Here is a 13,813-nt window from a genome sequence, read left to right as displayed (position 1 = left end):
GTTGCTTTGAATGGTTGGCCACAGGTATTTAAATCTTTACTATCTCTACTCCTTTTATGATCCCTCACACACACGTATTCTGTCTTGCTTCTGCTGACTTACATTCCTCTTGTCTTCAGACTATGCCTCCATCACTTCAGGCTCTCCTTTACCTCCTACCTACTCTAAGTACAAGTCACAATGTCGTCTGCAAGGAGCATCCTCCATAGAGACTGCCTGACCTCACCTGTGAACCTGTCCATAATCATTGGAAACAACATAGTGTTCCCCATACCCTTCACCACATGCTTTTAAATTACATAACTGATCAGTAGATATAACTGTATGTAAGTACTCGTGGCCCCAAAAGGTTGATTCTGTTCATCTGGACGTAACATGGCGAAACGTTTCTCCAATTGAAAACGCTACGTCCAGATGAACAGAATCCACCATTTAGGATTTACTTACCTGGATCATTGAGCATGCATCAAGACATTAAGTACTCGTGCCTTTTTAAATTGCACCAGTTTTCCAGTATATGTTGTTAGGGCTTGTATCTATTTAAAAGTTATGTCTGTTTATTAAAAGGTGCTCTGCTAGGGGGCTTGTATATGACATTCTTGCAAATCATAAAACTCTAATTCTTGTATAATAGTCAAAAAATGTATCAAAAATAAAAAAAAGAATGTAAAGTCTGTAAGAGATCCGCGAACTCATATCTACACGAGGGCATCAACATTTAACAAGAGGTCAGTAATTTAGCTTTAAACAATAAAAAAAAGGTTGGTAAACTGTTATATCTTTTTTATTTGTTCATTTGCCTGTAAGCAGCATGGAATAGACAGAAAGCAAAAAGGTAGATGATAAAATATAGTTTATTGATTTACAAGTGTACATACATAAAAATATAGAATACTCCAGACCAGCAACATGGTTCATCATAAAGGGAAAATACTAAGAAACTATACTGTAGCTGAAAGTAGATATGAAGGGCCAGTTCAGCAGAGCAACACACACACACACACACACACACACACACACACACACACACACACACACACACACACACACACACACACACACACACGTGCGGGTTTGCTATCCTCGTGGGGACATCCCATTGACATAATGCTTTCCCTAGCCGCTTACCCTAACCCTAACCATCAAAAATGAATGCCTAACCCTGACCCTTACCCTAAACCTAACCATAACCTAATTGTAACCCTGACACTAAAACCACATTTTGAGTGTGAAAATTGCTTTCAACCCCGTGGGGACCTGGACTTGGGTCCCCACGGTGCAGAAAGTCCCCACCAGGATAGTAAATGTCAGGTTGTGGTCCCCACCAGGATAGTAGAAACCCGTACACACACACACACACACACACACCATATCCACCAGATGTTTCAGATGTAAGTCGAAACACTTGACCACGTTTACACATCAAAGCATTGCCGAGATATTATCTCATTTCCTGTTTTGCAGCCATTTTCGACTGAAATTCAATTGAAATCCTCAGTTTTAAAAAAACGCAACTTCTGTGTATGCACAAAACTCGATTAAAAGAATCAAATCACCTTCATAACTTTTTTTTTTTTTTACACAGGGTTTTACGGGCTGTCATGGGTTTTGTGTGATAAGGTAAGGTGGATTTCTAAGATAAGGTCAAAATAGGACATCCGCTGCTTGGCACCCAACAAACCCTACTGTGCTATTTCTAAAGCATTTTGCAGCCCTCAACAGCAGACAGATTAAAAAAATGTGACACAGTGACAACATTCATGCTCATTTCCCAGCAGACCGTGCAACTCTGAAACTACACGAGTTCATTGTAAAGTCAAAAATTGCCACCTGATGTCATGGTCTCACATTTTTTAAAAAATATTCACGTCCTTGTGTAAAATCAGTGCACTACTAAGCAAAGGATCTCTTTCAGTGAACAGCTTAATCTCCAACAAGCTTTCTCAACATAATGTGCAGCTTTTCAGCAACTGTGAGCTTACAAAAAACAACCCAAAACAAAAAAGCAAAACTGTGCTTATTTTAGTGCCGACATCTATTTTCTGTAATCCCAAACATGTCCTCATTCATTTTCTCGTCTTGCATATCCAGCCTTCGCAGGTCTGCATCATTTTTAGTGGTGTAGGGATTCAGTTGAGCTGAATGGCATCCATCTGGCAGATTCGTTTATAAATGTGATCACAAGGAACATCAAACCATGTCTTGGAGTGGCTGTCTAAGGTGGCACAGTCCTCTCCGTGTTCCCCTCCTGAGTGGTGGTTATCTGGCTCTGAGCTCACTTGATCCCAGTATCTGTGACAGAGGGAGAGAGCAGAAAGTGTGATAGATTGGTGAGCTATAAATAACAAATAAACATGTCTGACAAATGATAAAAACAAGTTCACCTTGGCCAGCAACCTGATTTATTGATGATGAAATGTTTGATATACCTGAGGCTTTGATATAAGTGTGGGCAGAGTTTGCCATTTGAATTTATATAGGTTGTTCCTGGACAGATTGATTGGTGTCATAATTGAAAATAAAAGTTTAAAAAAGAAAATAAATGCATGCATTAAATTTTGTTACTTGTGTTCGAGTGTCGTGTTGTCCACCCATCTCCACTCTCCTTCAGTCTCTATGTCAGACAGGCCGATCCAGTAGTGGTAATAAAATCCACCAATTCTCTTAGCTTCCTTTGCCAGAGCATCCTGGAGAAAATGAACACACATACATAACTCAGAGTCCTTTCTTACACCTAAAACCTTAACTCAACCTTAACCTTAACTTAGAACCTGTGTTCCTTGAAAACTGTTGATGTAAAATTTATGTTGCAAAACGTACACCCGCAAGGTCGAAAGCTCAAAATACATTCTCTTAATATTGCACTATTGGGGAATGATCTCCAGTTAATGCAGTAAACCAAACCCACATAGCTCCTTAGACATTTTTCTAGAAGCACAACAGCAAATCTAACAGCATATAAGACTAACAGTGTCTCTGTTGTGTCCGGCAAACCATTAGTCATGATGCAAGAATGCCAGGAAATGGAACCTGAAGGTGATAAATGGACTTTAGCCATCATAAATCTTATTATTTACACCCATGCCTTTCCTTTTTGTGACATGTCCCAGAGTCTTTCTTGACAAATTAACTCAGTTTACACTGTGATGTGGTGCAACAAAGCCAAAACGATAGTCGAACATGGTCTATTCGGATCACCTGTGTATGTTTATTTTCTTAAATTAGCATTGTAACTAGGTGTTAACCTCTGGGGTTCCACTCAGCCAGTCGCCACTTGAGGCTGACGCCCTAAAAAAGTCAAATAGTGAACATCAGCAATGAAATGAGCATTTTAAAAACCTGATATAAAAAGGTTTTTGGCCTATTTAACCAATTCCCCTTTCATAATAACTGGACAAGAGGAGATTTTTCTCTCTTCTTTTCTTTTTTTGTAACTCAGTCACTCAGCTAGTTGGCTAATGTGGTCTTATCTGGTTCCAAAAGACCAAGATGGTGATCACATGAAATCACACACTAAGTAAATATTACTTACACTGTGGAGTTTAAACAATTGACTGCATTATCTGCTTGTAGCTTCGTTACTGTTTTTTTATCAAATTATGTTGAATGTTGGCTGAGTTTTATTTTTTCGCTCCTATTGCAGCATCCTGGTATTGTGCATGACTCAGCTCACTGCCACACTGACCATGTTAACTGTGACACTTGAATAGAAGGAAGGCATCATTAATGTTATCACTGAAAAATCCAGTGGTCCTCTTAACTTCAGCAGATAAAATAACCTTGCCTCGCAAAGATATATGAGTGTCATCGCTCCTTCCACCCACATCCACTCCTTCGCCAACAGCATGCAGTAACCCACACAATTAGGGGGAATGAGCAACACCTGTGCTGGTCAGCAGGGTTCAACACACTCACACACACAAGCACACGCACACAAAACACATTAACTTGCATACATGCTGTTCTATGGTGTGCAGTATGGTGAGATGGCTGCCCATTTCTTCACAGCTGTCTCTGCTCTTCACCCAGTCCAGCCTGTCATTGCTGAAATAGTAACACTGATTCCCGATGTGAAGCCAACCTTCAGGACACTCCCTGCACTGCTTAACTGTTAATGAGAAAGAGCAAGATAAAGGGATGAGGGGAAAGAGAAATCAAAGACAGCAGGAAATGAAGACTGTGTTCATTTGTTTGAACGACTTCCTGCCACCTGTCTTTGAACAGTCCTGTCCCAGGGCGGTGTAGTCTTCACACAGCTGGATGTAACGCCTCTGCATCGATTTCAAACCCAGAGCTGAAGAGGAGGAAGACTCCAGTGGGGCCGGCAGCACCGGCCTACTAATCACTGAGAGAGATAGATAGATAGATAGATAGATAGATAGATAGATAGATAGATCGATCCAGTTATTACATGGAATGAAAAAAGTCCTCACCAAAGAAGAACAGGAATTTACGCTCACTGGCCACAATAGGTTTAGCTAATTCAGCTAATTGCTAATTTAAACATCGAATCAGCCAATCATGTAGCAGCAACTCACTCACTGCATTTAGGCAATGTGACATGGTCAAGAAAACTTGCTGAAGTTTAAACTGAAAATCAGAATGGGGAAGAAATATATGCATGATTTAAGTGACTTTGAATTTCAATGACCTTTTGACTTTGGTTGTTAAGTCAAAAGGTCATGGCGCCTTATCCCGCTTTCAGCAGCGCCATGTCACAAAGCACAAATCATCACAAGCTGGTTTCTTAAACATAACAATGATTTTCCTGGACTCAAATGGCCTCTGTAGTGCTCCACACAGAGCACTGTTGAGATGTTGCACATCACTGTTGATGTGATGCTATCACGTCAACATTGGCCAAAATCTCTGATGAATGTTTCCAGCATATCCAGAATTAGGGCAGCCGTGAAGACAAAAGGGTGTCTAAACCAGCAGTGTGATGAGTGTATGTACCAAATTTTATGGCAATTCATGTGATACTTGGTAAGATCAGTCTGGAAAAAAGCGATGGACCCACCAGCAAAGCAATCCACAACAAATGTGATCGTTTGGTGGAGCATCCGCTGGCATGCTTTGCTAACAGCTATCAGAGTGCTCGCACACTAATGTTTGGAAATTAGCAGGTTGATAGGAACATTATGAGGAAAATCTAATTGTTGACTCAGTGATGATATTGATGAAAAGAACACGGATGCATGTGCAAAATTATATGAGACAGTGAAGACATTTCAATCAACACAGCCAATATCTCGGGGTCGATCACCAGATAAATCCATCCAGTATTTCTCGAGTTGGACCCGCATAAGACTGAATATAAACAAATGCAGTTTTTATACTGTTGTGGTTTCTCATTTGCCAATAAACCGCTCCCTCTTGAAGCATATAAGCCTTCTCTTTACAGTCTGTGACTCTGTACGGTTTCATTGCTGCCCTGGCTGGAATAATTGTGTTTACATGAGATCCCTTGCGGCCAGAAGAAATTATCATTTGCAATCTGGTTTCATTGCCACATATTTTTCCATTTGTGTGTCTGCTCTCTTTTATGTTGCCACTTCCCATTTGAGTACTGAAACGTTTAAAAAATATATTCATCTAATGACATAAATAGAGATAATGGTTACTATAGTTACTTCACAGTCATTAAGTAGTACCATAAGAAGTGGTGACATCCTTCAGGCCCAATCAACATATTACCTTTAAGAAGTGTCGCAACTGGTCATGTGTTAAGGAAGTGAAAGCCAAGGTGCTTGCAACAGCTGAACTAATTCAAAGTTATTTTCAGCATGTTTACCTTGATTTACTGTAAGCTGAACTGTGGTTAGTAAATCACATCAGAGATAATATGTGCTAGAAAAATGAGTTGGACCTTTAACACTAATGACACGTAATCCTTTGCTGGAAAGCCCTCTCAAAACACAGGTGCAGGTGCTGCTGTGAGGTAAAATGTGGCTTGCATGATGTCACAAAAAACTTTTCTACAAATGCATATGCTGCAGATGTTTGTGAAATGAAATGTGTTAACTTTTCATACGGCAGCTGTGATTTAATCTGCAGCTACTGTATATACCATTATATACCATTACATTACATTTAATTTGTTTTACTTAGGCAGACTTGCTCTACAGAGTCATAAAGTGGAATTAAAGCACTCTCTCTTTCGAAAGTCTTAAAATATGTTAGAGATCCCGTTGTCATAGGAAGTATTTCTTTTTATTTCCTCCTCTTGCTGCAAGACATGCCAGTCATCATTTTCAGATCTGAAAATTGTACTCGATAGCTTGCGAGTGTGCGTCTGAACGAGTGTGTGTGCGCGCGCGTGGCAATAGATCAAGCACGTACGGCCCCAGTGGTGTTTGTTTTAAATGAGAGAGTGTCCTCACAAGCACATTATCAGGCTGAGCTGCCAGAGACTCTTGGCCCTGCAGGAGAAATATTTCACAATTATGGACTTTTGTGCTTTTTCTATTACATGACCCTCACTGGACTGGAGAGAGTGCTTTATCTTTTTTATTGCCAATTCTAGGTGTCCAAAAGCACACTGAGCTGAAATAAAGAGAGAATAATCAGCGTGGGATAGAGACCCAAAGACACAGACACAGACAGGCAGATGTAGAGCACAGTGCAAAAGTTTTAGGCACTTCAGATGTTTTTTGGGGGTCATTTTCTATCAACCAATACCCGAGGGAGACATCAGGTTGGTACTAAATTCAGACTGCAGCACAAAAATGACTCCAAACATAGAGCCAGAGTCATAAATGACTATCTTTAATGACAACAAGAGCAATGAGTTTTGCCCCTAAAGAGGCCTGATCCCAACATGGTGGAGTCAGTCTGGGATTTCATGAAGAGACAGAAGATACTGAAAATAAATCCACTGATCAACTGAGGGAAGAGCTCCAACATATACATCCTAAATACTTTAAAGCTGTGTACATATGCAGGGGAACTGATGGTAGTTGCTTGCAGCAAATATTGATTTTTTTTCCTCTTTCCTACACTCTTTATGAAGTAAAACTGATAAATATGGACTTTTTGTTACTAAGCTTTTTATTTTAAGTACCAGTCTTTTGCACTGGACCCAAAGTACAGCAGGAGGGGGCATGAGGTTCTGAGACAGTATTTATACTTACAGAGCACAGCGAGTACGATGTTGCCACAGATGGAGGCCAAAAAGCCAATAAGTATCAGGAGAGAAGTCTTACTCCTCAAACACTCAACGCCTTGCTTCAGTCCCTGGGAGCCTGATTAGACACAAAACAGTCCACAGCATGCAAGCTGTCAATTCACCACTTTAATTCCTCTGGTGTAACAGCGAGAGCAGACTTTAAAGGAAATTGTGGGGCAGAACCGTTTGACCAGAGTTTAGCTTCATTATATTTTCAAATCCCCAAAGATAGCAAGTCAGTGGATACTCTCCGCCTCATGTTGTCACATATGTACACAAACACTAAAATACAGAGTTTCAGATACTTCACTCAAGTAACATGTAGCAGTTGTGCATCAATTTCATCCTTAGAGATTACAGTCATGGCCACAATTTTTGGCAGGGTGCTTTGACGCCCCAGTTTTTACGGCGGTGGCTCTCAGCATTCCTGTATTATTATGATCAGAAGCAAATATGTTAATTACAAAGAGCTTCTGGATTTGTCCTGGCAGCTGATATCAAACACACTGCAGAAGATACAAAGAAGACAGATCAACATTCCCCATGAAATGTATGAAATGTGTTTGATTGTTTCTTCACTAGATCATAAAAACACACGCAAAAAACAGTTTAAATAAAGCTGAAGCAGCAGCTTGTATGCAACAAGAAATTTGTGCCACTGCCAACATTTTTTGGCTGTGATTCTATAAGACAGTTGGACTTAAAGCATAATCTGCAGCCACTTCCTTTATGAGATGATCTGTTTGTAAAACTCTTCATCTGCGAAGTAGGATTGTAGACCAACTCTGTTTAATATAAAGAGTTCTTAAAAAAATCATTTAAGCAGGAAATAAAAGTTTAAATGAATTTGATGAGAGTAATTTGAGCTAAGATAAGGAGGAATAACCTAGCAACATGAGCTGAAGATGCACAATCCACACAGAAAGGCAGCACCTAGCTTTGAACCCTGGATCCTGCTGTTTGAAGCAACAGTGCTAACCGGAGTCCCTGGGCTGCCAGGAAAGCATAGACACGAGCATTCAAGTAAAATTTACTTATGTTAAAACTGCTCAAGCACAGCACTAAATTAAAGATAGTTCAAGTTCTTTCCAACATCACATGGACTTCTGCTCATGATAGCTGTGAAAGTAAGCTAGCCTAAAGAAACTGATTCCAACTGTGTTTCTTAATATTTTATTTTTTGTACTACTACATCTCTACTCCACTACAGTTCAAAGGCTACTTGTTTAAATAGTCTTAACCTCCTGAGATAGCTCCGTCCTCATGTGGGGACATTACATTTTTGGCTGTTCTCCACCTTAAATTTCAATCTGCTCAAGAGTTTTTTCATGCTTTAAGCAATGTTAAATTTATTGTGTTATGCTGCAAAATAAACCCACTATCCCTGTGTGAGAACATACTATTTTAAATAATAAGGTATAAAAAACTTTGTAGCAAAGCAACAACTTTTTAATCTGAGGGAAAGCTTAACTATTAGACTAGACTATCAGGAGCAGCTAATCACAAATAAGATCACAAATAGCTCGGGCCTCAGGAGGTTAAAACGGCAAAATCTAAAATCAGGTAACACTAGCTACACAATAACTTTACCACACAGCAGCTGTAATAACTTATATGAATGCATTTGTTACAAAAACTCTGCTATAATATATAAAAAAGTAGCATTAATAAAGTCAAGTAAAATACAGGTAAGTACTTTGTATCCATATTTTATTCTGCATCCAGTATAAACATGGGTACAAAATAGTAGTCTAGTACCATGTAAATCATAACTGAGTTTAGCAATTAAGTAAATGTACTCAAGTCCACCTCTGGCTCTCACGCATCTGTTTGTTCACACAAATTACCGTCGCTGTGTTGTGTGATGAGCCTGTTCGCTCCCGGTCTGGGCTCCTCTGTGAACTCGTGCAGGCTGCTGTAGTTTTCTCTCTGCTCCATGTCTGTAGTTTCCTTCTCAACCCTCTTCCCCACTTTGTCCTTCTTTATATTCTACCTCTTCAGGTCCCTAAAGGTTTTGGTATCTCTTGTCTGGAGAAACAATATTTCTCCTTAAAATTAAATTTGTCCCTGCTGGTTGAATTATTGAGGCACGTTCCCCTGAATCAAAGAACGTTGCAGAGTTAAATATATTTGCTCAGAGAACTACACAACACTACTCTGTGCCCTCCACGAGATAACTCAAGCTTTTCTGTGTCATCTGTTTCTTAAAAAAGGAGGATTTGTTAAGCCAAACAGGGAGGCTCTTTCCTCACATTTTTGGCATCGTGTGCTGCTCATTGGTGGGGCATCTTGTCATCAAGCCCCATCTTGCGCAATCCCAGAAGTTTCCTCAGCTCTGTTTGGAGTGAGCCACCGATTCTGGAAATTTGTTACGGATGAGTCAGAACGGGGGAACGTGTTCTTTAACAGGATCTGAAAAAATACAGTGTGTACTTGCACTCCTCCTGACATTAATTAAAGCAACAAGAACTAGAACTGGAGCTGTGACAAGGTTGTGATGGGAAAGCAGTCGAGAACAGCGTGTTTTAAGAAAGAAGAGCCAAGCTGTGGCTCAGCGAGAAAAGTACAGGAAATCAGAAGAGAAGAATTTCTGGTCATGTGCAACCACAAATTTCAGCACAGCAGTCACTGAATAAGACACAAACATGAAACACCCCTCCTCTCTGCTTTAATTAGTTTGGTTTGAATAACAAAAACCTCATGAAGCACAAGAGCTGACAATGTCTGTGGGAATAAGGTGCCAGGAAAAAAAATAACTTGGACATGTACCAGAAAAAATGTTGACAGTGTGCTGGAAGAACAGAGTGGGCATCTGGTGTGTGTGTGGTGAAGAGGTGATATTGTTACAGCTGTTCTGCTTATGAAGAGAATACAAATAACCTTAAGTACACACGCACATGTTTACCAGCACACACACACACACACTTGCAGTGCTGGTAAATGCTGAGTCATACTCAGTCCTAACATTTTGGCCAGTTTTAAAAAAGTTGGGGACAGAAAGAGAACTTTGCTCATGTTTTTGGTAAATAATACTGAACCTACATGCCAGCTCGCCATCATCAAATGTTTGTTTGTGCAATCCAAAATGGCAGGTTATTACTAGTTTGGCTACAAGAGATTGCACCATCTGAGTTTACATGGTTTGATAGCCATGAAAAGTCCAATCTGTCTGGAAGATTTGTGCAATCTGTACTTTTCCCTTCTCTTTGATACACAAACTGCTATATAAAACATCAAGAGGGCACAGAGAGGACACCAAAGTCTGCGATATCCTGCAAGCTGACAGACACCATGCATCTTATCCAAAAGAAAGGTAAGAAGCCCCGATGCAGCTCCAGATATTTGTATGTCCGGATCTGTTTGCATGTGTGCTAGTGCTGAGTCTGCTGTCTGTCATCAGCAACCCTGGGCATTAAAGGCCTCGCCATCCTCTGCGTTGTGCTCGGCCTGTTCGCTAATGCTGAATCTGCTCAGGGTGCAGACAACACAGAGGGAGAGCTGACCTTTCTAAAGCTGAAACTAGAGTCTATGAAGGACCGTTTCAGACACCTGTGTAACCAGTACTCCGACCTGGCACACAACTGTTCAGCTCCAGGTACCGAACATTCAGCAGATGAATGATAATCCAGTGCTTGTTTCTTGTTCTGCACATTTCTATAAATGTTTAACTTGTATATTTGTCTGTCCCCGTGTCACCCTACAGCGATCAACTGCACAGAGTGTCCTGACGGGTGGGTTCATGTAGGGGATCACTGCTTTTTCCTCAGCAACGATACCGACGGTTGGCTTAACAGTACGCTCAAATGTAAGGATATAGGCGGACATCTCGCCATCTTGACCACCAAAGAAGAGCATGTGAGAGTTTCTTTGTACTTTAAATGTTTCGAATGTATTTTTTTGGAATTCACAAGTGCTAAAGAATTTGATTGTACATATTTTTAGGACACTCTTGAAAAAGAAGCCAGGAGGATTGGGACGTTTAACCCATTCTATTGGCTTGGGCTGAGTGACATTGAGAACGAAGGAGACTGGAAATGGGTGGACAACTCAACGCTTCAAGTTTCGTAAGTATGAATTGATTGATTCAAATTTCAATGGTCTTCTCAGGATGGTATCATCATACAAAAAGTGGGTGATCTAACAAAAAAAAGGATAAAAGAATAAAGTACAAAGCATTTCTGATGGTTGTTAATAGATGCAGTTTACAAATGATCATCAGTTAGAGAGGCAAATAGTTCTCACTGTGGATTGTGTGATAGGGAAGCTTGTGGACATTTAAAAATATGTAAAAGCTAGAAGTTTAAAAATGTCCATCTGATGCTTTGTTAAAACAGGTTAAATCAGCTGCTATAGCTTTTGTGTAAAAAACCCTAAACAGTTACGGGGTTTCACTTATGAGTTTTTCCTCACTGTAACTCGAGTGCAATGTCTGCACCTACTGTGAAGACCACACAGGCTTTGTTTCATGGATACAGGAACTTGCATTCTCTCAAATGGCCAGCAGGGGGCACCTCATATAGACGCAGAAAGAAGTCAGACTGTATGGAAGTCAATAAAAAAATCATGAATCATGAACACTTTCCTAATGCTTTATTGTTTCAATTGATAGTTATTTTAACACAAAATTATGCATTTTGTTATATAACATCAGATTGTAGTCAAAAATGAGGATTAGGCCTGTGTTAAACCAGAGTGTGGTTTAGCTCAGGCCTAACTACTGATTGATACGCTGCTGCCTTAAGAGCTGCAGTGCTCCTCGGGTCGCTCATCGTCATTGCTAAACTCAAGGTTTCATGGCAGGACTTTGCAAACCAGTGGGTGACACCATACTGGCTGTGTCCATTTTTGATATACAGTTTATGGCTGGTAGAGAAGCAGTTGGGAAACAGTAAAAAAAATGTTTTTTTGCGTGATTGTTGTTCATGTCAGTTAAAGACTCCTTTGGCCACTGCTAGATAGATGTACGGATCAAATTAGAGTCTGTTTGGTAGTGCAGATTGTGCAAAAAATGAAGGATAAAACGTTTGCTGAAAATATGAATTATTAATTTTCAGTTTATAAAACAAAATGAAAATGCTGACGCTAATTCTGACCATTTTGCTCTTTAATCATATTTACTTAGTTAAACATTTTTAAACAAATATTTCTATTATTATGACAAATGACAAACACGACATTTCTATACAATCCTAAAACAAACATTTATAAATGAACACGCTAGTCTGAATAATCATTAAGCAACCTATCGTTGGTTTAACGGCAAACATTGTTGCATGGAGCTGCAGCACCTGCCTGCCTACACACTGAGAGCTTTAGAGACTTAAAATGAAGGCCTGGGTGCTTCTGTAACGTTGCCATCATCTTTTATTTAGGTTTCATATGCTGTAAAGGAAACATACAGTTTGACACCTACACAGAGTTTTGGCTCATGCATGTTCACTAAAGACTTAACAATAAATGTACTTCTTTTGAGAAAACGGTGATCGAGCCAGAGGTGAGGATCAGCATCGATTAAAATCAACCAAGATGGGTTCACAGAGCTCGCCAAGACCTTAAAGAGCATTTTCAGCCTGTTAATCGGGCTTTTATACACAGCAAAGGTTTCTTGGCACCAAGTACATAATTACTGGTTTAGGTAATGTGGGGTGTTTATATTTTTATAGGTGTCATATTACTAATAATGCTGAAGAGGTTGCTGAAGTCTCTGGACTAGCCTATGGTGTATGTGAAATTCCCTCCAACAGATGGTGTTTAGATTTATAGATGTTTTAATATAATTGCATGTCTCATTATGTCATGACATTTTTCCATCAGAAAACTGCTCGAAGAAGAAAACTACTACTGTTTTCATGAGAATATCACCATATTAGACATGATGAAAAATACAAAGCATAAACATTTATTAAATAACCTTTGTGGCAGTTCCCTGAAAACCCGATGGTAGCACTGGAGGACAAGTCAATTTGATCTTTTTTTTTTTTGTGCAAAACTTCACAGCAATTCATCAACTAGTATGTAGGTGTAGGCATGTTTTGCATCAGTTCCTGCATCCTTCAAACTAACTATAGTCACAACTAGAAATGTGCACAAAATAAACAGGTCCTTTAGCTGATGATGGCTCTTGAAGAATAAAGAATTACCTAAAAGTAATGCATCTTCCCCTTAGCAAGACAGCTGTTAAAACAGTGCACAAACTTAGCAGGTGAAATGCCACTTCAGAAGAATATTAATGAAAGTAATGTTAATCTTCTTCCATCTGCGTTGTAAAGATTTTGGGACACACTGAAGTCTGAGCCAGATAACAACAAGTCTGGTGGGGAAGCTGGAGAGGACTGTGCGGTGGTGGACACCCAGAATAAGAACTGGTACGATGTTCCCTGCTCCTTCCAGTATGGACGAATCTGTCAGATGGATGCCATCCCGCTAAATTAGCCCAAGAGGACCTCTACAGGAACATCACTCAGAAAGATTTTGATGCTTTATTGAAAACATCTGCTAACGTTTTTACAAATTACAGTTTTCATCTTTCCACTTTTAGCAATAAACTATACACAAATAATATGCTGCGTATGTAAATTTACAGAAGCATCTACACATCTGAAAGCATTACAGACCTCCTCAAAAAATATACATAAGGGTACAGGA

The 13,813-nt window shown here is 39.7% G+C and overlaps 2 protein-coding genes across 2 annotated transcripts; one reads left to right on the top strand and one right to left on the bottom strand.

The window, feature by feature from the left end:
* Nucleotides 1-835: 835 nt before the first annotated feature.
* On the bottom strand, nt 836-9,460 carry LOC134637604 (C-type lectin domain family 4 member E-like). The gene is made up of 6 exons (XM_063488059.1): nt 9,016-9,460; nt 7,134-7,244; nt 4,211-4,345; nt 3,957-4,108; nt 2,566-2,687; nt 836-2,292 (listed from the first exon to the last, which is right to left on the bottom strand). The coding sequence occupies exons 1-6, from the start codon at nt 9,104-9,106 to the stop codon at nt 2,130-2,132; spliced, it is 774 nt and encodes a 257-aa protein (XP_063344129.1). The 5' UTR covers nt 9,107-9,460; the 3' UTR covers nt 836-2,129.
* Nucleotides 9,461-10,418: 958 nt separating this feature from the next.
* LOC134636481 (CD209 antigen-like) lies at nt 10,419-13,671 on the top strand. The gene is made up of 5 exons (XM_063486481.1): nt 10,419-10,481; nt 10,569-10,763; nt 10,872-11,023; nt 11,111-11,232; nt 13,438-13,671. Exons 1-5 carry the CDS (start codon nt 10,460-10,462, stop codon nt 13,598-13,600), a joined length of 654 nt encoding a protein of 217 aa, XP_063342551.1. The 5' UTR covers nt 10,419-10,459; the 3' UTR covers nt 13,601-13,671.
* The last annotated feature ends 142 nt before the right edge of the window (nt 13,672-13,813 follow it).

This window comes from Pelmatolapia mariae, linkage group LG10_11, assembly GCF_036321145.2.
Source record: "Pelmatolapia mariae isolate MD_Pm_ZW linkage group LG10_11, Pm_UMD_F_2, whole genome shotgun sequence".
Classification (NCBI taxonomy): domain Eukaryota; kingdom Metazoa; phylum Chordata; class Actinopteri; order Cichliformes; family Cichlidae; genus Pelmatolapia; species Pelmatolapia mariae.
This window is presented reverse-complemented; position numbering and strand designations above follow the sequence as displayed.

Coding starts and splice junctions, on each gene's coding strand:
- LOC134637604 (XM_063488059.1), bottom strand. CDS start 9,106: ATGGAGCAGAGAGAAAACTACAGCAGCCTGCACGAGTTCACAGAGGAG. Junction 7,245..9,015: donor CATCACACAACACAGCGACG/GTAATTTGTGTG, acceptor GTGTCTAATCAG/GCTCCCAGGGACTGAAGCAA. Junction 4,346..7,133: donor CATCGTACTCGCTGTGCTCT/GTAAGTATAAAT, acceptor TATCTCTCTCAG/TGATTAGTAGGCCGGTGCTG.
- LOC134636481 (XM_063486481.1), top strand. CDS start 10,460: ATGCATCTTATCCAAAAGAAAG. Junction 11,024..11,110: donor TGACCACCAAAGAAGAGCAT/GTGAGAGTTTCT, acceptor ACATATTTTTAG/GACACTCTTGAAAAAGAAGC. Junction 11,233..13,437: donor AACTCAACGCTTCAAGTTTC/GTAAGTATGAAT, acceptor TGCGTTGTAAAG/ATTTTGGGACACACTGAAGT.